General features: G+C 37.8%; 1 protein-coding gene across 1 annotated transcript; it reads right to left on the bottom strand.

Annotated features, from left to right (window-relative positions):
- Nucleotides 1–157: 157 nt before the first annotated feature.
- On the bottom strand, nucleotides 158–27297 carry erbb3b (erb-b2 receptor tyrosine kinase 3b). The gene is made up of 28 exons (XM_081386060.1): nucleotides 26821–27297; nucleotides 18329–18480; nucleotides 18042–18222; nucleotides 15854–15979; nucleotides 14738–14800; nucleotides 13660–13778; nucleotides 13382–13523; nucleotides 11011–11124; nucleotides 10752–10869; nucleotides 10385–10458; nucleotides 10174–10264; nucleotides 8595–8809; nucleotides 8354–8486; nucleotides 8168–8261; nucleotides 6954–7111; nucleotides 6816–6869; nucleotides 6579–6720; nucleotides 5657–5776; nucleotides 5455–5553; nucleotides 5188–5373; nucleotides 4919–5074; nucleotides 4412–4487; nucleotides 4186–4332; nucleotides 4011–4108; nucleotides 3741–3917; nucleotides 3048–3119; nucleotides 2113–2359; nucleotides 158–1359 (listed from the first exon to the last, which is right to left on the bottom strand). The coding sequence occupies exons 1-28, from the start codon at nucleotides 26897–26899 to the stop codon at nucleotides 533–535; spliced, it is 4260 nt and encodes a 1419-aa protein (XP_081242186.1). The 5' UTR covers nucleotides 26900–27297; the 3' UTR covers nucleotides 158–532.
- Between the last annotated feature and the right edge of the window lie 220 nt (nucleotides 27298–27517).

Genomic DNA, 27517 nt, shown 5'->3' with positions numbered 1-27517 from the left:
GAGTGAAAACTGTTTTGTGGTGTCATTTTTAAATAAAGTGACTTTCATTTTTTAATGAAAAATATTTTCAAATAAAATGACCTACGCTGGTTTGACATTGGTGATAGCAAAATCTTTACGTATAATAATGTGAACAATTAACTATGGGAGACAATAAATGTAAGTAATCAAATGAAAATTACTTTATTTATTGAGAAAATCAATATACAATTTATACAACAGTATTTTTCCAAAAAGAACGGTTCCTCATTGAGTAAACAAAAATCATCGTCTTAAAAAAAACCATTAATCTGTATACAGAACCACAGGGGTTGGACTTCAGAGACAAACAAATAGAGGTAGGCCAATCTTCAACAAGACATTTCATACTATTATAAAGTTTATTTTGTTGGCACATTGGCATAAATTCATGTGTTCAAATACTGAACACATGGTAGATATACATCCTTAGAAACATCCTGGTTATCCCAGTCCATTCAGTTTCCATCGTTCATCCATCACATTGTTTCTGTTAGTGAGTAGAGGTCAATAATTACGTGCATACAGCGTCCTGCTTGTGGAATAATCTGCTGTGCCAGTAGTCTGGGTTGTCAAATGAAGTGTTTTGCGCCTCCACTCCAGTACACACTTTTATGAAGGACCTGAGACCAGGCTTTTGTGACTCCTCTCCCACAACAGGCCTTCCATTTAGCGGAATGTTCTGATAATCAGCCTGATCCCCATCCTCAGAGCCAGTTCTCTCAGATGCCTCCATGTCCACATATTCACTGCGCTGTGTAGTGCAATCAGAATCCTCATGTCTTGAAGTCAACCTTGGCAGATTGCTTACATTTTGGTAAATTGCTTCTTTGACGCCACTCTCCACCTCATCCGGACTGCTCGCTGTGCTCTCCCCTGCTACGTTTTGCTGGTGTATGTCTGCACGTATGTCCATGTATTCATACTCAACCACCGCTTCTTGTGGCTGCCGTTCCTCTGAGGGTTCTTCCTCGACAGCGCTGATCTCAGATTGACTCCCGCCAGTACATGTTACTGTTTCATCCAGACCGTATTCACAAGCAGCAGCACCAGACTCCAGACTGTCCTCTTCAGGGGGACTAGTGGCCTTATCTGACTGTTCGGTTTGTGTCAAGTCAGTGTCTCTCTTCTGTGGTAAAATGTTGCATGTGTAAGGAGAAGCAGGGGAAGATGGTTTGTTCGGTGCAGACGAAGCGTCAGCGCTATCTGTAGCTGAAGGAGAAAGTCGAGGGGGCTCTTTGTTCATTAGCTCGTACTCTTGTGTGGTGTCTGTTTTCGGTGTCGAGAGAGCACTCTTGGAGTTACTGGATATCCTTCTATGAGAAATAGTGCTTCTGGAATCTAAATGAGAAAATATGCGTCATAAAAATGCACACAGTTGAGTCCCAAAAACCACGTACACACTGCAGCTAAAGTCGGATGTCATTTCACCTTTTAGTGCTTAATTCTGTAACACCCAGTTCAGTAATTTACAGAAGAGACAACAGCATCACATGTATTTGTCTCACTTTTGTATGCATAGTGCAAGAAATCACAGGAAAAGAGGTACAAGCCTTGACTCATTTGTGTTTTTAGATCTTGCTAGAAAAAAACTGCAATCAAGAACAAGCCCATAATAAACTGAAATAAATCCAAATGCTTTATATTGAAAAAAGACCAAAATATTGCAACCCACATATGTCCACTGTAATAACTCCATAAACTTTATCAATTTATGAGCAAAGCTCATACAATTAGCCCAAAAACGCTTATAATAAGTGGGCATGGCAACACAGCAAAAGAGAGCACTGCAAAGCAGCCTTCCAAGCATAAACAAATCACAACGCTGCTCTTAAAATTGCAGAACAGAACGAGTCTTTGGTCGCTGTAATATTACTTTGATCAAAAATAGCGGATACCAAACACACGAGACGCCAGAATGTTGCTATGGTTACCACAGTGTCAATCATAGCAATTTCAGGAGTTAGTCGTATTCCGTACACACACAGAACGATAATTTAGGGAATTCACTCATGTATTTAATGCAGTTGTCACTCCTGAAACTTTACAGTGTGTACACGGCAAGTAATACATTGGAGGTCAATATTGTTTTACCTCTCTCCGTGGGCAGCACGTATCCATAATGGTCCTCATCTACGCCCTCCAGACCTGGGGAGAACGGATCTGACGCCACAGACACGCCGTTGGACATGTAGGCGCTGTCCATGCGACTACGACCTCTGCGAAGACTACCTGTTTGAGAAGTAAGTTCAGCCATTTCAATGTCCACCATGGTCCCCCTGCCCTCTGAGCACTCTGAATCTGTCCTCACTGAGCCAGTCTTCCTCCTCTGGGCTCTCATCTGGGTGGAAACAACGCAAGTATATTATTTCACATTCTGTATTTATTTGTGAAATAATGCATTTTTTTAAATAAGGGTCCACAGAAAAAGTTTTTAGGACTGTTTATTATTATTATTTTAGAGCTTTATTAATCCCTGGGGGCAGTTAGTTCCATCTATTGTGATGCTTCACATATATAGACAACATTTAATACACATACATACAAATACTATAATATATAGATATACATAGCAAAAAAAACAAATAATCAATTATTAATATATTAAAATAACAATCTAAATTAAAACACAATCAAGATGTAAACTGAAATCATTTAGTCATTATTGCAGGAGAAATACTGGAAATATTGAATATTTGAATATTGTGTTGGACATAAATTATATAGATAAATTATTCTGCTCCAGTACAGTAACAAGCTATGACAGAAATAAATAATATTTCATAATACAAGTAATATAAAAGCCTATTATGCAATTTTGTACTATTATTTAACAGTATAAATGGGTCTTTATACAAGAAAATATATATGGCTGCCTTTATATTTTAGGAAAGGGGTATCTTGGCATCAAAATGTTTGAAAACTCCTGATCTAATGCATGTCCATACTGTGATATAAAAAAACAGTTATTTAAGATGAAAGCTTGTAGTCAAAGTCAACATGATAGATGACATGATATATAAGCTGACCTGTCTAGGGTCGTCCCCTGGGCCAGGGGTCATAGGGAGATAACCTATAGTTGTTGTGTGTTCTGAGGTGCCCTAATGAGAAAAAGAGAGAGAGAGTGAGAAGATGATCATTGTGCAGTTTCTATTTATACCCAGGACATGCTACTTTATTACTATTAGTTCTATTCAGACAAGAATAACAAACATATACTACCATTCAAAGTTTTAGGGTCAGTACAATTGTTTTTTTTTTTGTTTTTTTTTAGCAGAAATGGATTAAAAAGTAAAGACATTTATAATGTCACAAAATATTTATATTTCAAATTAATGCTGTTCTTTTGAACTGTCTATTCCTCAAATAATCATGAAAAAAATTATGTCAGTTTCTACAAAAATATTAAGCAGCTAAACTTTTCAACATTGATTAAAAAAAAAAAAGTTTCTTGAGCACTAAATCAGCAATAATTATTGAAGGATCATGTGACACTAAAGACTGGAGTAATGGCTACTAGATATCCTGCTTTGCCATCACAGGAATAAATCTAAATTTTAAATATACTAATATAGAAAACAATATTAGAACATTTTCACATTAAAGTTTTACTGTATTTTGATTAAACAAATGCAGACTTTCAAAAACATATTTAAAAAATCTTACCAACCCCAAACTTTTGAATGATAGTGTAAACATGGTAGAAACGTTGGAAATCTCACCCTGTAGGAGGCCATACGGAGGCGAGAATGACTTCTAGTTGGTGACAGCTGGAGGGGAGGAGTAGCAAAGCCATCCTGCAATACCTCATCATCATCATCTTTCTCCAAGTCTGCCTCTAAATGTGTGCCTTTGACACGTTGGTGGCTTTCCTCTGAGCCAGTGCAATTCTGAGCAGGCTACATTATGGCACAGAAATCAATGAAATCAGTCACAAACTGATTTCTAGTGTCTATATTTGACTACTTGCAAAGAAAATCTGGGTTTCTTACTTTCACCACAAGGTATCGTGGTGGATCCCTTGCCATTCTTGTAAATTCATTGGCCAGTTCTTTAAATGTAGGCCTTACATTCTCATCAATCATCCAGCCTAGGGAAATAAAAAGTGTTTATAAGGACCTTCAATGTTTTAAATCATTGCCCAAATGCATCTAGCATCCGCCTTACACTTGACCATGACCATGTAGACATCTATGGTGCAGATCTGTGGTTGAGCCAGCCGCTCTCCTTTCTCCAGTAAACCTGGCACATCATGAGGATGCATATTTGCGTATGGCTCTGCTCCATATGACATCATCTCCCATACAGTCACACCTGGAATAAATAAGAAGAGCATTCACTCAGATAAACTTCTAAACAACTAAAACTGATATTCAACAGTACTGAGACTCACCATAGCTCCACACATCACTCTGATGAGTGTATCTTCTGAAGAGGATACTCTCTAATGCCATCCATTTAATTGGCGTCTGAAAAAAAAGAGGCCATTTCATCAGCAACCTCAACAGATGATGCCTTTTTAGTAAACTTATTTCTCATATACATCATTTTATATTCATTTTATTTATATTTAAAAATATATAGACAAACATTGAAAAGTTTGGGGCCAGTAATATTTTTTTGAAGGAAATTAATATTTTTATTCAGAAAGGATGCATTAAATTGATCAAAAGTGAAATGTTGCTCTTTCGAAATTTCTATATTGATCAAAGAATCCTGAAAAAAGTATCAAGGTTTCCACAAAAATTTAATAGAAAACAGTTATTTTTAAATTGTAGTAATATTTCTCAATAATACTGTTTTTACTGTATTTTTATCAAATAAATGCAGCCTTGGTGAGCATAAGAGGCTTCTTTCAAAACCAAAAACTCTACGGTAGTGTATCTTATCTGTATATTACCTTGTGCTCACTGTACACATATTTCTTATCATCTGGATAGAGCAGGTCCGCAACCCCAAAGTCTGAGATCTGTACCATGTAGTCACTCTTGAATAGCACGTTGCGTGCAGCAAGGTTCCTATGTGCTATGCAGTGCTCCTCCAGATAATACATGCCCTAAAGATACATACAGATGTTGTGTATAATAATTTTGCACCGAAGAGCTTTATGTAAAGACCATTTGTAAAGAATTTATCAGGGCCCTTCAGAACATACTCTTCTCATCTCACCTTTGCGATCTGCACACACCAGTTGAGCAGACGCTGGGGGTCCAGGCTGTCTTTGTTTTGGCGAAGGTGTTGCAGTAAGGATCCCTGAGGACTGAGCTGGGTGACCAGCTGCAAACTTGTCCCTGGGCAGATCCCAAGGAGACGCACTATATACGGGTGATCCAGGCTTCCCATTGCAAGCATGTGCTGTGGACAGGTGAAAAATAAGTATGAAGGCATGAAGCAATGCATGTATGAGTGTACCTTTAGTGCAAGCTGATGTCTCACATCAGTAATTTCCGGGAAGGTCTGCCGGCCACTGCGGTCTTGGATGGTCTTTATTGCCACAGGGATTTTTACAGAGTCTCCTTCAGGGATCCAGAAACCCTGAGGATAAGTCACTTAAGCTTAATCACGGTCCAGAGAACAGGTAACTCAGTTCAGGATTGAATTGACCACAGGCAAACTTAAATGTGAGAGGCATTCCAACCTTATTCACAGTGCCAAAGACTCCGTAGCCCAGAAGTTTGCCCTTTCGCAGCTCTTGTGGTTTTAGGATGCGAGCATGCACTTTTGTCCCCTTCTCTCCAGGATCCAGCGGCTCAATGCTCTGTGTGGAGGCAGGAGGAAATGCGCATTATATAATATTGATAGCCAAGGAAGTACAGTGGCCAATAACACACAGTTATGACACAGTTAAAAATGTCTGAATGTCACTTTCAGATGCCACCGTTTATTTAGTTACTCTCCGCATGCAATGTTATATTAATCTGTATCACTAGACTCTACATTTGTGATGCCTTTAAAAGGGTCTTCGCTTTGCTATATACACTACCGTTCAAAAGTTTGGGGTCATTAAGATTTTTTAATGTTTTTAAAAGAAGTCTCTTATGCTCAAGGCTGCATTTATTTGATTAAAAATACAGTAAAAACAGTAATATTGAGAAATATGATTACATTATAACAATTTATAATAACTATTTTTTATTTTAATTTCTTCCTGTTATGGTAAAGCTGATTTTTCAGGAGTCATTAGTATTCAGTGTCACATGATCCTTCAAAAATCATTCTAATTTGCTGATTTGGTGCTCAAGAATTATTATTGTAAATGCTGAAAACAGTTGTATTGTTTCATATGTTTTGTGGAAACAGCAATGCATTTTAAAAAGGAAGTCAATCCTAAAAAAAACCCTAGCATTCATTTGAACTTATTTGTCACTTTTGATCAATTTAACAGGTTCTTGCTGAATAAAAGCATTCATTTCTTTTAAAAAATCTTACTGACCCCGAACTTTTGAACGGTAGTGTGTATCCATCCGATCATTGTATTAAAAATGCAATGAACCTTATTTTCTTTAATTACATATAGGTTAAGTAAAAAGCATTATATTCAAAGAGACCAAATTACTTACCTCAGCGCTCTCAAGGTACCTCCTCAGAGCTCTTTTACGACGGATTGCCAGACCTCTGTGATACAGCATGCCAAGCACAAACAGTGCCAAGAGCACAATGATGCCAGCAAATACAGCAACTGCTATAACTGCGATCTGAGAGCTGAGAGGAAAATGCTTGGTGAAGGAAAACTTTTGACGTGTATATCTGAAAATGTTTGTACTTTCTAATTGTAACCAGAAGATGGTGCTACAAACCTGTTCACAAGTCTGTCATGATCTACACAGTTTCTGAGCGCAGGGCCTGTGCATCTGGTGAGGGGACACATACAACAAAGGAACACATTCACAATCCAATACACAGTGTTTTCAGCAAACTCTCTCAATTGGACTTACCCTCTTGTGCAGTTGAGGTGGCATAGCTCACAATGACTTGTTGCATTAGGGTACTTAAATATGGTCTGGCCCTTTTCCCCATTCACTCCATTAGGACAAGTAGAAACGCAATGTGGGCCATCCATCAGGTTTAAACATGCTACACACTGATCAGCACCCTGATGCACAGAGAAGTTATATATTAATAAAACAAATATTCCTGTCACTAAGCACCTGCACTAGGACAAACAGTTCACATGAATTTCTTTATTAAGTCACTGTATAGTGATGTATTGCACAATGAACCGATCTGAAGCAAAGATCCAGCAAAGCCTGTCTGGCAAGTTACTGTAATCAACCTGACATTACACAGAGAGTGCGTGGGTTGGATTTTATTTTTTTTTACCGTAAAAGAGTTGTTCACATCATTATCATAACACCCTTTAGCACTATCATACACAGTAAGAAAGATGTGAGAGGTTGATTAAAAATGTGTCAAATAGGCACCGGTAAAAACAAAGACTTGGATACCATAAAGTTGAAGTAAAACAAATCACTAGAACAGCTGATCTAAGTAGGGAAAAATCTGAACTATTTCAAAGGACACACAGACTGTGTTATTTGACAGAATACAAAAGCGAGGATGTGACTTGTGCACAGGAACAGAAACGTGTTTAAAAGTCTACATGCCTAAAATGGTTTCCCAGACCGATAGAAAAAATGCATGAGAAAGCTATGTGGCTTCAAATGTGACCCCCCAAAAAAGAGAGAATCTAAAAATTCTCTATAAAAAGAGAAAAAATCAATTAAAAAAAAAAAAGCAGTCTATAATTGAACTGAATTGAATTTAAACAAATTATGGAAATTTAATTATTTCTGAAATAAATATTTAATGTAAATTTTGGGCCATTGTTATTTAAGTTTTATGTATACATTAAGATAGCATTTATTAATATTTTGAATGAGCTTTTATTTTACTTTTAGTGTAAGTAATTTTATTGTGCTTTTGTCATTTTTATTCATTTTGTTCTTTTAATAAAGCTTTTTTATTTTTATTTCAGTTTTAGCTTTAGTCATTTTAGTACTTCAACTTAAATGGAAGTTAAAACGTTTTTTAAGTTGAAGTTTCTCATTTGATTTTCAATCGTTTTAGTTTTAGTTAATACCAACACTTATTTAAGCCCCCATGGGTAGCAAAATCATAACAAAAGAAAGAAAAGTTTGAAGTTGCATACTTCTCCTTGGCATGTTTGTTTCCCATTTTGGGGCAGACACTCAGGGTGACAAGCAAGGCACTCTCCATTAGATGCTTTAAACTCCCGTGGCTCTCTGTGGACACACACAGTCCTTCATACACTGAACCAACTTTCAATAAACTTAGAAATATATAAAAATAAAACAAATCTACCAAGCACACTGACCCGGAGTAGAGATTGCAGTGAGATACACAGGTACCGTGCCGACTGTGGTTCCTGCATGACAAACATTGCTCAGGCCCCGGGCCCCAGCATCCTGCGTCTGAGCACAACGGGTCACAAATATGGCCCTCTTCCTCTGTTTACACGAAATGCAAAGACATGCATGTTAACAATGGACGACAACATCATAACATAAGTGAAAAAGACAGCACACATTCTGCGGTTAGGGAGGAACTTAACTGACCACACTGGGTCTGGGGTTTGTTGTCCTTGATGTCATTGTTATTACGTCTACGCTGCCGGCGGTTACCGGTGAAGATCTGACTCCAGTCGACAGTGTGGTGATAACACAGGTTTATATTTTGAGTGATGTATACACTGCCATCGCTGATCTCACGCAAGGAATACAGTCCCAGAGATGTGAGAGAGGGAATCTTCATCACCAACAAAGAGAAGGGCCTAATGGAGAGGATGAAATGAATGAGAAATTGGAGCATAAAGGGAGAATGACCGAAAGAAGGGACAGATCCACAGTGATTTCCCCTGAGCACACCACAGGCGGCTCCCAGTGCCAGATCACAAATGAAAGCACATGAACCATTCATGACCCTCATCTCATGCCAGTTTGAATATGTGCTCATACATGCCCCTGTTATCCTAACAGAAACATTTCACAACTCATCAGGAAGATTGTTGTCATTACTTGGCACCCACAGCAGGAAAAAAGACAATGTTTGCACATGTGATTGAGAGAGATTTGGCGATACAGAAATACCGGTTTTTAGATGGGTTGCAGGGAGTACATACCTCTTAGGGCTGCAGGACAGACATAAGCACATGTGGAGAATGAGGGGAGTAACATACAAAACACAGGGAAAACAAAAAACAATGGTGAGACGCATGCACAATGTTAAACACTGCAGGAATAAAAAGCAATAAAACACTTAGTGGAGAGACAAACATTTAAAGGAAATAAAAAACAGGATGTGACTGGAATATGACACACAAAATAATGACTGATTATTCAAACACACACACAGGTTAAAAATTAATAAATGAATACTTTTATTGAGCCGGGACTCAAACTCAAACTAAGTCGGGACTCAAACTCAGGTCATCTGAAGCACAACAAAGCCATGAAAATTATATCAGACCATAGGCATCAACGGTTTAATGAAAAAAACACATACAAAAAAAAACCTGGCATTTAAAATCTCCAACCCGAAGGTAATAGCTAATATAGGTAATAAACAGCTATTACCTTCGGGTTGGAGATTTAAGTTATTTTTTAAAAATGGGGGACACAATCCCTTTTGCCACAGGCAGTAAAATGCTTAAATTAAATAGTATTTTTGTAGAATTTACTGTGCGGGTCTCAGTGATGAGTCAGGGGGGATTATTTTGTCTTTTTGATTTTGAGATTTTTATACTGCGTGATTTTCATATTTGTGTACGTTGCTTTTTTGTGTGTGTGTGAATGCATGTTGAAACTCACTGAAATAAAATGTCTCCATGCGCATAATAAAAGTAAACAACAACACACAACCGCACTACATGTCGCTGCCCACAAGGCTATTGACTCTGAACTCTGACTCTGTATTTTTGATCAAATACATTAAGCAATTTTATTAACCCCAACCTTTTGTGTATCAAATATCAAAGTAAAAGAAGAAAAAGTTTTTCTGGAATAACAATAATGCAATTTGAATTTGCATTTCCATTACGTCAGTTCACCCATTTACGTATGTTGCAAAAAGTTAACATTAGACCATGCAAACACACATAAAACACTCTCACACACACCTACACACACTCAGTCTTACTTGTGCAGAGATCTTCCTTGAATGGTAGTGAGACTGGAGAAAACAGACAGATCGCTGAGTTCATCGGGCCAAGACTGAATGTTCAAAATGCCTACAAATCACACACACGCACACTGAGTCTGAACATGAGACGGAATGACGTACCAAAAACTACAGCAACAAGAACACAAACAGAGAGCAATCAGGGTATGCCTAAAGTAAAGTATCATACCAGTAATTTCTCTGACAGTGTTAAATACTTTGAGCTTTTCAGGCTCCAGAGGTGGTATGTTATGATAGACGTCTCTGCGGAATAGAACAGTGCAGATATTAGCATAAACAATCTCAGTAATGGACTCTCTGTGGGCACTCATCAATCTGCTCTCTGTTTATTCATTAATTAATAACCTGTGGAAGGCAGTGAAAGAATCTGAGCTGGAGTCTTCATGAGAAATAGCCCATGAATCACGTGTAAAGACCTAATTAAAACCTTCGATGACATTACAGGGGAAAGGTCTGGAATATAGGACAGACTGTTTATGGTACAGTGTTGTTCAGGTCTGAGAGAGCTTATCAAAGTGTGTTTGTGTGTGTCTTACCCTTTGATACCCAAGATCAGAAAATGTAGACTTCCTTGGATCTTGGTACAGTTAATAAAGCTGTCTATGTTACTGGAGTCCACTGTTTGTCTATGATTGGCTCCCGTTCCCTCACATACTAAAGAGAGAAAGAGAAAAAATATGAGGGGTCACATGACAACAGATTCATTTTCTTTACTCAAGACTCTTAAGCACATTGAGTTCAATGCATGCATCTGCTATAATCCAGTAAATTAAAATGGTTGGATGGGCACTTTACCTTTGGGACACAAGCCAATGCAAAGTTCACACTGTTTAATGCCATTTTTCTCTTTTTCTGTTTTACCAGGAGGGCAACTGCTCACACATGCACTGCCATCCACAATAAAGTGTGCTGAAGAAAAAAATAAGAGGAAAGGTCACCCATTCTACATGCTGCACTCATTATTATGTGTCTTAAGAGAGTTACAATATTCTCTTTTTGTGTGTGTGACTAACCATTAATGTGCTTTGTAGACTACCATTATTACAGATACATAATATAGGCATAGTTCCTAAAGAAGAGCCGCCTGCCATGAAAGTGTATTTTGTATTTCTCAAAAAAAAAAAAAAAAAAGGAATTATTTAATTTTGTATTATTTTTAGAAGTAATAATTTATTGTTATTCATGTTTTTCGTTTCGGTGGCCTTTGGTAGACTTCTGGTAACTGATTTCCTTTGCTCTCTTGCTTAAAGGGGCTATATGCTTTTTTCTGAAATTTAAACTCGCGACTGACACCTGTGGCCAAAAAACAGAACGGCTCTTCCTTTCTGCTCGCTCTCGTACATGCACACTTCACAAGTCATCCGCTGCAAAGAAGTCAACATTATGTTTACAGAGGTAAGAACAGTCAAATACATATATTGTTTGAGAAACTAAGTTTGTTTGCTGACTAGCGGTGGTGGCAGAGTGATCTGAAACGTTTAACATGAACGCGCTTGACGTCACATCCGCAGACAGCGCGCGAAAAATCCGACCCGACAGAAAATAGGAAAAATAGGATACAGGCTTATAGGTGCACCCACTGTGAGCTGACAAGGTGTCAGTATGCTCATCAGGAGATGTTTGAGTCATACATGGTCAAATAAAAAGGCTATTGTTACGTTTATTTTGGGGAAACAGTTGCATATAGCCCCTTTAAGTCACATAAAAACATAAATATCAATAACATTTCTATATAAAAAAAAATAATATTATAAAAACATTTATTTTTTAAATAATTATTTAATTTCTAAAGGAATTATTTAGTGGTTATTTCTGTTTTTGTTTCGGTGTCTTTCTAGATATACTTTTAGTGAAAAGGGAAACTTTTAGTCTGTTTTCTTCACTAGTATTCCTGTATCTCTGATTTGATTGGTTCATATGTGACCCTGGACCACAAAACCAGTCACATGGGTCAATTTTTTTTTTAAATTGATATGTATACATAATATACATCAGTGGTTCCCAAACCTGTCCTGGGGCACGTTCAAGTTCAAAACGGTGCGCAACGTTTTGCTACGGTTTCCGGGTTGAACGTCATGTTTCCTGAAAACGGTGTGCAACGGGGTTTGAGATACGTTTTCTCTTGTTTGGTGGGTGTGTCAGAACTGCAGTCCAATCAGCAGCAACATGTATATAAAGCACGCGGCATTAAAGTGAACTCGCACAATGGGTTCAAGGAAAGTAACTTACAAATGTGTTCGATGCAGCTCGGTATACGCAACAACTGAGGACATTAGAAGACATGTTTGTCATAAGTTTTATTGTAAAAATATAGGATATCAACATAATAATGTAGTTGTTTATATTTTTAGCTTGCAAAAAAATCTAAACATTGAGAAAATCGCCTTTAAAGTTGTCCATTTATGTTCACGATTGTGCTGCATTCACCCACAAAAATAAAAGTTTTATATCTTTAGGGTAGGAAATGTACAAAATATTTTCATGGAACATGATCTTTACTTAATGTCCTAATGATTTTTGGTACCCGATTGGTACGATTGACCCATGCAGTGTATTGTTGGCTATTGCCACAAATATACCCGTGCGACTTGTGACTGGTTTTGTGATCCAAGGTCACATATTGCTTAAGTCAGATTTAGCAATCATAGTCTAACAATCATACATTGTGGTTTAGAACCATGTATTAGGTTGAAATTCCTAAAAATGTCAACAGCCAACTATCCTGTGTTTTATTTACTTTCCAACGCCAACGCAAGTGGTGTTTGGCGAGTGTTAATTGTGGATTCAAATTTAATCTATAAGTAAAACACAGTAAGGGGAGTGGTGTAGCACGATTCAAATCTGGCATTTGTTTAAACTTGTGTTATGTTTAACGTTGTTGTTTGTGGTCTTCCATGGATACGTCAATGCAGTTCTGATGCACTGTCAATGAGGCATGTCACCCAAAGCTCTCACTGAATGCTTCAATAGTTCATTATTATTTCATTAACAATAATTTACTAGACCATACATCAGTTCTTCCAAGTTAAAAAACAGTTATCTTTGAATTACATACCTAGATATTTATCCACCAAGCCACCATTCCCCAGAAACTATTTATTTTCTGGCTCATGCTTTAGTGAAGGCCTTCTCTGTGATAAACCGGGTGTGGTGGCTCGTAACTCACCGGGGCATTTGGGTACGCAGATCGAACCAAACTGATACATGGCTTCAGAGTTTGGCTCCAGCTGAAAGGTCTGCCGGTTATACACCAGAGGCCAAGGGCAGTGAGGGACGCAAGAGCCTGAGTGATTGACATGCCGACATGCCTTTTTGAAAAAGTATTGAGAGTTAAAGTTTGTTACAATGCTTTGTTTTGTTTTCATTGTATTTGTTTCTTACAATAGATGTGACAGATCTTGAGCAATGCAATGAGAGCATTATGACAATAGTGCTAGTACTCACAAAGCAGTCTGTGTCCTTTGGTCCAATGCAGCCTCCAGCACACTCTGTGTGGCAGCACTCATTAGGGTTGGTCCCAAAACAGTGGCCATGACACTGAGGTGCACACACTGTTTTTGTCACTGAAACACACACACACAGACAAAATACCTCCGTTTCATTGTGTATGACTAAAAGAAAGTTATTAAATTATTCAAACAATATTAATTTTAATTTTAATAATTTTATTCAGCAAGGATGCATTAAATTGACAGTAAAAGTGACAGTTATTTAAAATGTTACAAAAAAATCACGGTTTCAACAAAATGTTTTAGCTGCACAATACTTTTTTTTTTTTCATATTTGCTGTGTCTGTAATGCTGTATCATCCTTTGAAGCTGTATATCTGAAACATTCTGCTATATGTGTGCAAGATGGAACTTGCTTGGAATTCTACGTGATAATTGAGGTTTATCTGAGATAATTGTATTCAGCTGATTGTCCTTAATTGCTGACCTGCTTAAAAAGGGTGAATGTTGTTTGCTTAGTGAGCACTGAAAATAGCAATGTGCTGAAAGGTTTGCTTGCTGGTGTCTATTTGTATTTAACTCACATGCACTATGCACTTTTTGCACAATGCAATTTATGATGCAACAAAATGTTTTTGTAGACTTTTCCAGTCTTGAGTGGATCAGTGTGCGGTCAGCCACCCTTCTTGTTTATTCTTCAATATACCATTGGCTCTACGCACCTGTAGTACAAGGACCTGCAGTACAAGGGACTTTTTTCCTGTTTGGAGCGCTACATTTTTTCTAGTTTTAAATTCTTATTCTAAAATGTGTCACTGAATCAGCATATTAGAATGATTTCTGAAGGATCATGTGAAAATTCAGCTTTTTCCATCACAGGAATAAAATGAAATTTCCAAATATTTTTCCAATATATTCCAAAACTTTTTCACAATATTAGTTTTAATATATTTTTGTTCAAATAAATGCAGCCTGGTTGAGAATAAGAGACTTCTTTCAAAAACATTAAACAATTTAAACCAACCCCAAACTTTTGAACAGTGGTTTATGTGAAATTAATCTCAGTTACTTACATTTCTGGCACTGATCTTTACGTGGACCCCAGCAGAATTCTCCGCATGCAGAATCACATGACCCTATGAACACAAAGAGAGGTCAAATATCTAAATGAGTGCAGTCAAAGGAATAGTTCACAAAAGAAATCACACTTTGTTATCATTTATAGATTCTTATTTGGGTCTTCTAACCCAGTATTGTCTCATTTAAACTCATTTTGTGCTTTTGTTTCAAAACAGCATTTTTAAACAATGAAATCATTGGTGCTAAATGCCATTGGTTCTTGAACATATATTTGTCACGATTTTGGGTTTGTTCTTGTCATGTTTCTGTAGGCTTGTTCGACTTGAACCGGCGCTGCACAGACCGATCGGTAAATGACATCAAAGTACCGCGAGAGCGAATAGAAAGTAGATGGCTACTTATGCTTTTGAATTGCTCTCGCGGTACTTTGATGTCATAAACCAATCGGTGCAAGTCGAACAAGCCTATTGTCTTGTCATACTTCATGTCTGTCATGTGATTCCCTGTTTGTCATGTGATCCTGCCATGTGTCTTGTCATTTGTTAATTGTCTGATCATTGTTCACAGGTGTCCCTTGTCATTAGTCTGTGTATTTAAGCCCTCATGTTTGCCATGTGTTTTTGTCAAGTATTGTTTCCTGTAACCACTGTTGTGAGTCCTGTTCATATATTCATGTCTTGTTTTGAGTTTTCATACCTTACCATGCCATGCCATGCCATGCTTTTGTTTCATGTTTGGTTTTGTTTATAATAAACTGCACTTGGGTTCTCATTTACACTTGCCTCCAGTGGATCATTTTACAATATTCAAGAGACTGTTCCTCAAAAAAAAAAAAAAAAGATTTAAAAAGGCTTCAGAAAAAGTCTTTTATGCTACTTTTCTTTCATATCATCATCATCCACATTCTATATATGGTAGATAACCTATCTATATATGATCTCCTATTATGCTTTAAAGATGGAAGACAACAATATGGGGATGGGACATCATGGGGGTGAGTAAACGATTCAAACATTTTCTGGACATGAATATAAAACACAATTCAATGACACATATCTATCTCACACACTCAATCTATAACCACCCAATAAGGGTGTGAATGTACAAACCTTTTTCTCCATTGTGCTGGATCTGGATGTGTGCATCACTGTCTCTGACAATGTCCTGCCAGTTGACCCATGGAGCATGACTGAGGTTCCTGTTATGGACAATCTGTACTCCACCTTCCAAGATCTCTGCAGGGGACACATAGAGGGGGATATATATATATATACAACTGTTATATATACATATATATATATAAAGCTGGCTGCACTGTATTGAGCATTAAGGTTAATTTCAAGTTTCTGTTTCCCATCAAGAGGTGCTGTTATAGTTCTTGGAAATGTCTCAGAATGTCCAGGGTAATGTCAGCAAACCACCATGTAGGACAAACCACATCAAACAGGAATAACTGTCGACGAAAGAAGCAGCTGTCTGAAAGGGATGTCCTTGTACTAACCCAGATTGTCTCCTGTGTCTCCAGATTGTCTCCTTTTATCTTTAAAAAAAATTAAAAACACAGCTGCCCAATTCACTGCAGAATTAAATGCGTGCCTTGACTCACCTGTTTCCACCAAAGCTGTTTGTCGGGAGCTACACAGAGTCAATATTCATGGTTGGGCTGCAATAGCCAAACCTTTGGTTACAAGGTTTCAATGGTGCCACCAGTGCAAATCTTGGGCTGTGGACAATGTGAAACATGTATTGTTCTCTGATGAGTTCACCTTCACTGTCTCTCACACGTGTACAGTTACGGTGTGGAGAAGCTACACCCGAACAGTTGCATGCCCAGAGTGAAGCACGGGTGGATCAGTGATGTGCACCCAATGGTTCAAACATTGAACCCCGAAGGGGGTTGTGTACCAGCATGATAATGCACCAGTCCACACAGCAAACCTTGTGATAGAATGGTTTGATGAACATGAAAGTGAAGTTGAACATCTGCCATGGCCTGCACTGTCACCAGATCTAAATATTTTTTAGACACCTTGGGGTATTTTGGAGGAGCAAATCAGAAAATGTTTTCCTCCACCAGCATCACAGTGACCTGGCCACGGTTCTGGAAAAGAAATGGCTCAAAATCCCTCTAGCCACTGTGCAGGACTTGTTTCTGTCATTCCCAAGACGAACTGATGCTGTATTGGCATCACAAAGGCACTACACCTAACTAATAAATGATTGTGGTCTAAAACCAGGTATTTTAGTTTCATTGTCCAACCCCTGTATGTGCTAGCCTGGAAATCCAGACCTAAATCTAAAAGATTAATGGTCTGGCGTCGACTAATGAAAATCGCCCAGCTCGAGGGGCGGCACCAAGCATGCATTTGAAAATCTCACTGCACGCAACTGGATAACACTACGACCAATCACAACAATAAACCCCATACGCTTAGCTACCAGCGGAGCTAACTGGTAGATTATACTCTTGCTGTATCCGGTCGGCAAAACAGCAAAAACGTCCTTCTTGCAAAGGAACGATTCGAGCGGCATCTTCTGTTCCTCTTTTAGATAAAAAGCCAAGTCTAACTCGTTCATTGTAGCGGCCAAAGCCGTTTCAAACAACTGGTATTCATCCATAGCCATCTTGCAATGTTTACTAATGACTTCGACGTCACAGCGCTGTCGTCATGTGTTTAGCTCGCCTCTGGCCCGCCTATATCAGATAACCCGATGTGATTGGTGCAGCTCAGATCGAGGGGCATATTTAATGAGCATCATTACTCGACACCAGAGTAACTCGCTGAGCAAATTCAACTTGTGCTCTCACGAGAACTCTGGATTACCAGGGTATGTATGTGCCCCTTCAATGCATCTTTTCTGACATCTCACATGAGTCTGGACAGGCCAAATTATATAAAATATGCAGTTTGAATGATGTGATCCACAAAACACACAGATACACTTTTTCCAGGCTCAAGCTCTTTTGAGGGCCTATCTGTATATCAGTTTGCTCTATTGAGTGAAATGGGTGTGCCAGAGCTACACTATGCAAATCTGCCAGATTCCTAAATACTCCTACACAATTCCGCAAAACACTGATGTCAAATTTACTTGCTGTCACATCCATTTGTTTTGAGAAGGTAGCTTTACAAGATCATAAATGCTCCACAGAAAGGAATTATCTAAGGAAGCATTTGTAATCCAAGAGATTTTTGTCCTAACCATCCACAACCAATGAATGGCAGGACACTTTGTTGATCACTTGGTTTCTGTTTCTGCAGTGGCACGCTGCATTTTTTTACAGTCTCGTCTCACCTGTAAGGTTGGTGAGCCCCAGATCTTCCAGGCCACTGTGACTCTCAAAGTTATGGAAGACAGAGAGGGCCCATTCCTTCTCATACAGGCTGCTACCACGAATCACTCTGAGCTGGTCCAGAGGCAACCTACGGAACTGGTTCATAGCAATGAGGATGTAGCCTGTGACTTCTCGGATACTCTGAAAGAGAAGCACAAGACAAGCATGTTACAGTAATCCGTAATGTTGTTACAGTAATGTTACAGCCAAATCAACCATTTCATATATGTATAAAAAATTCTCCTACCCCAAGAAATGAAAAATCGAGGTCATTCTCCATCTGTGTGATCTCAAGATTGCCCATGACAATCTCACATCCGGTGTAGCGTTCCTTCAGGTTGTTGTAGTGTTGTGCAGGGGTGCCAGTGGAGCTCAGAGCATTCTTGGTGCCTGTGCAAACTGGTGGGGAAAGAGATTGCTTACATCTAATTATGTTGTAGGCTAATGTATATGAGTTTGTGGATCATCTGAAAATAAATTTAAAGTCACAACCTTCATTGTCTTTTTTTATTCAGCAGACAGTAAAGTGACAGTAAAGAGAGTTTGGGTTTTTTATTTATTTCAAATAAATGTTTTGAAAAGTGTTTTTGATCATGAAAATGTTTCTTGAGCAGCAAATCAGCCTATTGGAATGATTTCTGAAGGATCATGTGACACCGAAGACTGGAGTAATGATGCTGAAAATTCAAAACAATTAATTGAAATTGTAATCCTATTTCACAATATTACTGTTTTAGTGTATTTTGATCAAATTAATGCAGCCTTGGTGCGCATAAGAGACTTTTTTCAAAAACATTTAAAATTCTTACATTTTTCAATTGTATATTATTACAAAGATTAGTTTTAGCACAGCCCTTAGTTTTGGCTTATGAAGTAGTCTGATACTGGGTGTTTTAAACATTTACTCATGTTACTGCTCACTTGCCTGCATGACTTCCAAGTGCAAGTATATTAATATTCATGCATTTTCCCTATACAAACCAAAGGGAAAAGTAAACTTCCTGGAGTAATCAACAGCATGCTAGATATGCTGCCCGTAGACATGTTAAGTAGTAAATAACCCGGAACACTTCTTTATGATATACCGTTCAAATATATAGGCTGATAATCTGTTTGACCCTCTATTTGTAAATGGCAATAATGTATGAGACTGCAGAAGAACAGTCACAGAGGCCTCTGTACACATATATAGTCCCTTTGAAGTGGCCACTTCCACACAAGGCTTCCACTCACAGCGCACACAAAGACATCATGCAGCAGCCACACCACAAGGTCATTTACATAATGAGGGCAAGGTCAGAGGTCACCAAGATGCTGCAGGTCAGGATGTAGTACAAGACAACTGAAAGTCCCTAAACAGACTTAAAAAGAGACGAGCATAATAGTGGGAAACAGCTTCAGACAGAGATGGAATCTAGGGTTAGTGGCCTGAGGTGACTGAGACAACTGATAGAGAAATCACTCTTGCTCTCTTATGCTGCCTTCATGTGCTCTGGAAAAGATGATATTTTCCACTTGTGAACTGGTATTTACCAGTGTGTTGTGTTCAAGTGCTTTTGTTGTCGTAATGTAGTACCCGCAAGGTCTGTGTCAGTAGAGTATCTTTTTTATCTTAAAAAAAAAAAAAAAAAAAACACGTAAATGTGGTGCTTTCTGATGATTAAACCATAATTAATAATAAAAAATAATAAAACGACATAAAATGATTAAATATGAACCAAGGAAATTGCAGCGAAGTTGAAAATTGAGTGTTAACGCATTATATTACAATTGTTAATGACACAACATTGTATAGGCTACAAAAACTATCTGCTAACAGTATTCACGACTCTTGCGTTGCTCTCCGCCATTTTGAAAAGGTCAAAGGTTATCTCATCTCAGCAACTCGTGCATCAAAATATTCTACGAGTTGCCCAGTGGAAAATACCACATGAGGGGGTGTTCATGTGCATTTTCCATGTCGGCTTTTGGTATTTACTATAATTACCATAGCACGTGAAGGCACCATTACTCACCCCACCTCTAAAACACTCAAGGGTCTTCCTTGAGTGTACTGCAATGCATGTATACCATGAGCACTTGTGTGCATGCACTTACTTAACTGACACTCTGTGTATCACTCTATAATACTGTGGCATCCAAAATTACCCAAGATGCATTGTAGCATACAGATTTGAGATCCTGGTTTTGTGAGACATGACAATAAACCTAATCTTCTAGTTATATCAAGAATATTTCAGGTTAAATTCAGTACAAATAGACTTTTAGTAAAACTCAACTTCAGTTTGAAAATGAACAGAGAATGCGTCTTAAGAAGTACACTGAGAATAAAAACCATCCAACTGAAGGCCTGTTCACACCAAGAATAACTATAGTGATAACTATATTGGCGTCCACACCAACACAGGATACCGCTTTGTTTAATATAATTATATTCAAGCTCTTTTAAGGTCTAGTGGATTCTGTTTGGCTGTCAATATTTTTATTGTTCATTAACTGGAAAATATAATTCTGAAAGTGATTCCAACAATATTGTTTTTCTCATTATCATTACATCTATTCTCATAGAATTACTACAATTTTTTTAAGTTTATAGTTATCATCTTTGGTGAACGGCCCTTAAAGGGGTGGTTCGGGATTTTTGACGTCGGACCTCATTTTTAAGTCAGCCTGGTTGTTATTCATCAGTGGAGACATTTTTTTTTAAAAATTATCCAGTCCTTATATTTGGATAGTTAGCCGATGCTAGGCTAGCGCGAGTCAAGGGTAGATGTTAGCCAGCCATTAAAAACCGTTTTACCCACTCCACAGTGCACCAAACGCAAATCAATTATAACACTAGACTATCGATGCAAATGTCCGTTGAGAGAATAATGTTAGAAATCAAAGTTACCTTTCATCACATTGCATTAGTTATAATTTGTTCCCTGTAATCATAAGCCTTGTCTACAGCAGCAGCGGAGTGATATTGATTACCTAGGCAACCGAGTGAGCCGGTACACACATGTACTGCACACACTGTAGTGCGCTTCTTTTCTGTGTTTACTTTTTGCCGCATTACTAACTGGAGCAAACTAAAATTCCGCAGCTGCTGAGAAACTAGTTCCTTTGGGATCATTGAGATGAAAGGTAAGTTTGATTTCTAACATTATTCTCTCAACGTACATTTGCATCGATAGTCTAGTGTTATAATTGATTTGCGTTTGGTGCACTGTGGAGTGGGTAAAACGGTTTTTAATGGCTGGCTAACATCTACCCTTGACTCGCGCTAGCCTAGCATCGGCTAACTATCCAAATATAAGGACTGGATAATTTAAAAAAAAAAATGTCTCCACTGATGAATAACAACCAGGCTGACTTAAAAATGAGGTCCGATGTCAAAAATCCCGAACCACCCCTTTAATGGTTTTATGTTGTAAGAACGTTTTCCTAATGTTCTTGTTGCTTTAATGATAACAAAAACATTAATTTCTTATGTTTTCTTGGTAATATGAACATTCTGGAAACATTTGCATAATGTAAAGTTTGTGTTGTTGTTAAAGCACCTTCTGTAAAAATCTGTTGCATAAGTTTTGCTCAACAAAGGCAAAGCAAACTAGCACAGGAACTGAGCATGTTTGAGCCAAACCTGTACGTCACACAACAGACCACAGTCTAAGACAGTACTTCTCAACCCTGTCCTGGGGACTCCCTACCACTGCACATTTTGGACGTCTCTCAAATCGTACACACCCATTTTGGGTTTTTGCTGTCTATATTAATGAGCTGAATCAGGTGTGTTAGATGAGTGAGACATCCAAATACACAGTGGTAGGAGGCCCACTAGGTTTGAAAACTGGCCTAAAGCCGGGTGCAAGCGGTTTTTGCCACGATTTGGTCGTCTGAGACAAATTTTGTTGATCCTAGGCCAAAATATGAAGTTTTTGATTGCTAGTTTGACCAATAACCAATAAGGTGTGGGACTATAGTGCCAATAGGAGCGCAGAACCACATGACACAACAATAAACCACCACTTGCTCCACAAACATCTACGTTTCAAGAAAAGCCATGATCAAAATTAAAGCTAGAGATTGTTTTTGTTTGCTAGCCACCATTTCTATCCCACATGTAAATGCAGCTCACAGTCACTGAACATGTCACGGATTGATGGTGTAAAACTCTTCGTGTGTGCGTCTGTTTTTAACATGTCTTGACTGCCGTACGGTCTGACTTTAATGAAAACAGATCCTACAGTGTGACATGGCTTACAGCAGGAATCATGTTTGTACAGTCAGACAAGCAACAATCATGAAGGACTATTATAAATTCTTCAGTGTTCACCTGGCTTAAGAAACCCAATTTCATTTCATTTAGACAAAATCTGTACTGTGTTTTGCCTTTGTAGAGCAGAGTTGTGTAAATCAACCTATAAAGGTGGGACGGGCCAGCCACAAATATCTCAATGGGGCGTGAGTTTAACTTTGAATATAGGTTTTAAGACCATAGGAGAACTTGAAAATGACATTGTAAAACAAACACAGCAAGTTCTGGCTGGTGAACCTGCTTGCGATCGCATTCAATAAACCCATTAATCATAGTGTTGCTGTAAAATATTAGTTGTGTGCAAACAACACTCAGGAAGAACAAAAAAATCTTTAAACTTTGGGAGCTGGCAACTGCCTGAGAGCCAAGAGAACCTAGTGTGCATTGTGGGCGTATTTTGCGAGGGGTTAAACGGTATATTCCCGAGACTGGCAGAGTGTAATGCTCAGCTGCATGTCTGAGGCCTAAGGCTCTATCTGGATATGAGATCTAGAGGGGCATTATTAATGAACAAAGCACAGTATTGTCACTTAGCTATAAATGTGTGGCTCTGTTAATGTGTAGCTCTGATTGACACTGACTGTGTGTGTGTGTATGCTAGGCTGAGATCATACAACCAGACAATAGGATGAGTGTGAGCGTAGTACTCTATCAAGAGGAGGGGGAGTCCGGAGGGGTGAGGGTGATGCATAGGGACATAATCTAAGTGTGACCGGTGTCCTTTACATTGCTCTAGTCTATATGTTACTGCATCCTGAAATGTGTACAACCATCCCACTGAGTGACTTTACAACAGCAGTCAAACTCACTGAACTGTGCTTCTGATACTCCCGAGGAATGAAGCAGGAGGGGACGAGTTATGGCAGCATCTATTCTGGGAACGCATAAAAATGTGCTGCTTACAGGAAGTGCTGTCACATGGATTGCTGTTTGCACTATTCTGTATGCAAATTCTGCAATTTTATCTTAGATAAAGAACAAATGCAAAATTTGAATAATTCATTAATAATGAATACATTTGAACACGTATGAACACTGTAAACACAATAAATATATCTATAAACATGGCCCTTTTATTTCTAGTTTCTGCAATATAAGTTATATATTGACTTTGCATGTTACAACTAGGGCTTTGCACACTTTATTGTAACCACGCTTGTTATCAGACAATATATCAGTGGATATTTATATTTATTATACATTTTTTTATTATACTATCATACTTTTCTGCATATTCTTAGATTTTAATGGACTTTTTTGCTACTTTTAACCCACATAATGCATTCAAAATCAGCATACAATTTTTTGCATTCCCGGGTCTGGTTTATTGATTCTCAGTAACACTTTACAATAAGGTTTCATTAGTTAACATTAGGCTAACTAATGTATAAACTAACATGAACTAACAATGAACAAATAATTTGTTACAGTATTTATTCATCTTTGTTAATGTTAGTTAATAAAAATACAATCGTTCATTATTTGTTCACGTTAGTTTACAGTGCATTAACTAATGTTCACAAATACAACTTTTGATTTTAATAATGTATTAGAAAATGTTGAAATGAATGATTAATAAATGCTGTAGAAGTATTGTTCATTCTTAATTCATGTTAACTAAAGTAGTTAACAAATGTTAACTAATGAAACATTGTAAAGTGTTAGGCCTACCTGATTTTCTAACAAAACAACATCAAAACAAGATTAATATTACTCTGGAAAGTTTTCAAACAAAATATATTAGCCTGATTTTACTTGCAAAAACTTTCACTTTCAGATGAAAAAGAGGATTTTTTTTTTTGTGCTGCAATGGTTTATTAATTGCATGCATATTCATGCTTATCAACAAAATTCAGTCCCAAAAGTGCTTGTGAGACATGGTAAAAAGGCTCAATATAATTTACAAAAGTATTTTTGGGACAAATTTATCTCATAGATGTAAAAAAAGAAGGAAGAAAGAAAAAGAAAAAGAAAGAAAGAAAGAAAGAAAGAAAGAAAGAAAGAAAGAAAGAAAGAAAGAAAGAAAGAAAGAAAGAAAAGACAAGATTGCAAAAGGAGTAAAAAATAAATTAAAGGTTATATCTCTTAATAATAATAAAAAAAATCTAAGTGATATGTATTTGATGATATAGTCTTGAACCAAATTTTGGTTCCTAAAGTATTGTTTTTAATTTCTCGCTTCCAGGTCAAAATAGACTTAATGTGTTATGAGGTTAAATGGACAGTGCAAGTTTACAGCAAAAATGTAATCCTTTAAGAGCACTTTTTTATATACTATCCCTTTTTTGTCATTCCATTCTTTCCATATTTCATATTGTACATTATAATATTGTGATGCCTAATTTCACTTAAGCATTACAAAATGAATAAAATAATTTTTTAGACAAAGTAGAAGACATTTTTAATATTTACCTGCCATAACATTGAGTAATAATTGTACTGACCAGAATTTTAATCAGTGCATCCCTATTATCTGTCCAGCAGTCAGTGATGATGAATGAGGAATGAAATCTGAGAAACACCCTTATAGAAAAGGCTATGCAGCCATGCAAGGTGAACACACCCACATGACATATTTGCTGTTGTGCCAGGTATTGTCTAGATAGCATGTGCATATTAATACACACACACACATGATGTTTGGATGCTAATAATGTATGGATTTATGGAGTCCAGTCCATTCACACAAGTAATCTTAAATCAACAGTATAAGAGACAGTGAGCAGAAGCCACTATGGAACATACAATAGAATCCAGCAGCACATAATGATAGTTCACAGAGAGTCAGGGCGGGGACTGGGCACTCATGACAGACAGAACAAGAGACAGAAAAAAGAGGGTGAGTGGAAGAACCCATGAGGGAAAGCACAGATAGATTAGTAGACACACTGAGAAAGATATGACACTAGTACTAGTGTCAAACTGAAAGAAGAGCCGACGTTAAACAAAAAAAGACAACTTCCAAAACACACATCCACGCCTATTCACGTGAACTTCTGCAAGTACAGACTGCTCCAGATCTGAGGCCTTTACGCTCGGCTGTTGGATGGAAGTATGCATGGTTTCTGTCTTTTCTTTTTAAATCTGTTCAATGAAGTGTTGCATTTCTCTTTGAAAGCAAACAGGCTTTACCTATCAATAATATCTTAATATTGGATATTGCGCTTTTATTAGGTCAGAGCAGATGTCTTCCATTCAAAATCTTCTCCGTTTTTTTCTCTCCGGAAGGAAAGGGTGATTAGATCATTAACTTAGTAAAGTCCTTCCTATCAAACCTCTTGTATGCTTAAAAGAGGCTGAACTTTGGAGCCATGACTGTAAAGGAGTTATTAAAGAGCGGTTTATGATATGGCACTATAGTCCCACACCTTATTCTGTTCAGCTGAGTAACGTGTGATTGGCGGCAAATATAAGTGATTGGCTATCAGGGGACTCACAGTGCTTGAAGCTAATGTTCTCTGAAAAAAAAAAAGAGCTCCTGAGGATAAAAGATTTGTGCCCTAAAGCTTAAGTTGAAACTGGTTTAATCATTTCAAGAGAGTAAATATATCAAGTCAACATGACTCACCACTATGCCACATGTTATAGTTGAGGGTCATTTACAACAAGTATGCATAATTATAGGCTGATTATTTCGCCTCATATGTTGTCTGGCTAATGGCATAATCAGATAATCAAAATCCTACTGTAAAAGCATATAGTCGCCATTATGTTAGACATGTTCCCCTATTTTTTTAGAAATGTTTAAGCTCATCCCACTCACACACACTTCTGAAATCATTCCCTCTTGTCCATTCTTATAAGAACAATTAAGTTCTAATCTAGGGTTGTGGTCAACAGCGATGTCTAGAAAGTCCAAGTGAGTGTTTGACATGATGACGTCAAGCAGTGACAGCAGTGTCCTGCACTGTGACATGGTAAACTTCATATAAAACATTATATATGCCACTATTATGATTTCTACATAAGTTTGAATGACTACACGGAAAGTTTGTGCTTTTAAAAATCCATTTGTCACACCACAGGACTATTTAAGTGCAAAAAGCTCGTTTAAACTGGTGAAAAACTTGTGGCCAGTCACAGCACCTGCTTTCCTTTATACAGATACATTGGCTAGTACTTAAATAAAAAGTTAATGTGTGTTACTGCTTAACTACCCAGGTAAAGATTACATTATATTACATAGTTTAAATGTGAAACAACCCATGAAATCTGAACAAGGGCATAAACCCAGGGGTTTTAAGGGGGCATAAACCATGACAAGAAAATCAAACAAAACGTTAATTTTTAAACTCAAACGAAGAATTGTTATGGGAGACAACGATCATTTTCAACAGAAATTCACATTATTTAGGTATAGGCTATAAGTGTGTATCTTATAACGGCATTTTAACAATAATAGTTATATCTATATAAGAGAATTAAGACTTTTATACCTTCTAGAGTTTGTGAAGTTACTGGCTGGAGTAGACAGAAACACATCAGCGCGCTGAGCGCGAGCACCTGCTGTCTCATCTCGTCTCGCGAGTGAAGGATCGTCTCGAGCTGACACGAGCGCGCCCTCAGACATACCGCGCGCTGCGGAAAATCCAGACACCAAGTGCTCCCCTCTCAAGGAAGATGGACAGCGTGAGGGTGATATTGGATGAAGTTTTATGCTAAAATAAAACATCCACGAAATTCATTTAGTTGTTTGTTGAATAATCTCTGTTCCCTGGCAGATAACCCGCGTTGTGTGTATCATCAAAAAGTTCCGCTTTGCAGTAGCACCATTCCCAATGAATTTTCCCACTTAGTCAACGGATAATAAACTATTTACTAGGCTAAAACGAGATTAAGAGAGTGAGAGGGAAAGTTGAAAGTATGACGCAGGCTCACCACTCCCTGAGTATACACTTATGATGTTGAGATGTGGATTGGCCCGATAGAGCGCTGTGCTATTTACCAATCACTGCATGAACACCGCGCTTCTCCACCCTTCGGAAACTGGCACAACAGCCTGCCGTGACTCACAAACCAATGGGCTATATGTTTCTTCATGAAGTAAAGAATTAAAATTAGGGGTACCTTTGACTAGCCTACTTACAATCTTTAAAAAAAAAAAAAGATTATGTTGAATGATTCCATGTCCTG

This window comes from Scardinius erythrophthalmus (genome assembly GCF_964197995.2).
Source record: "Scardinius erythrophthalmus genome assembly, chromosome: 15".
NCBI lineage: Eukaryota > Metazoa > Chordata > Actinopteri > Cypriniformes > Leuciscidae > Scardinius > Scardinius erythrophthalmus.
Note: the sequence above shows the minus strand (reverse complement) of the source record. Positions and strands in the feature narration are given on the sequence as shown.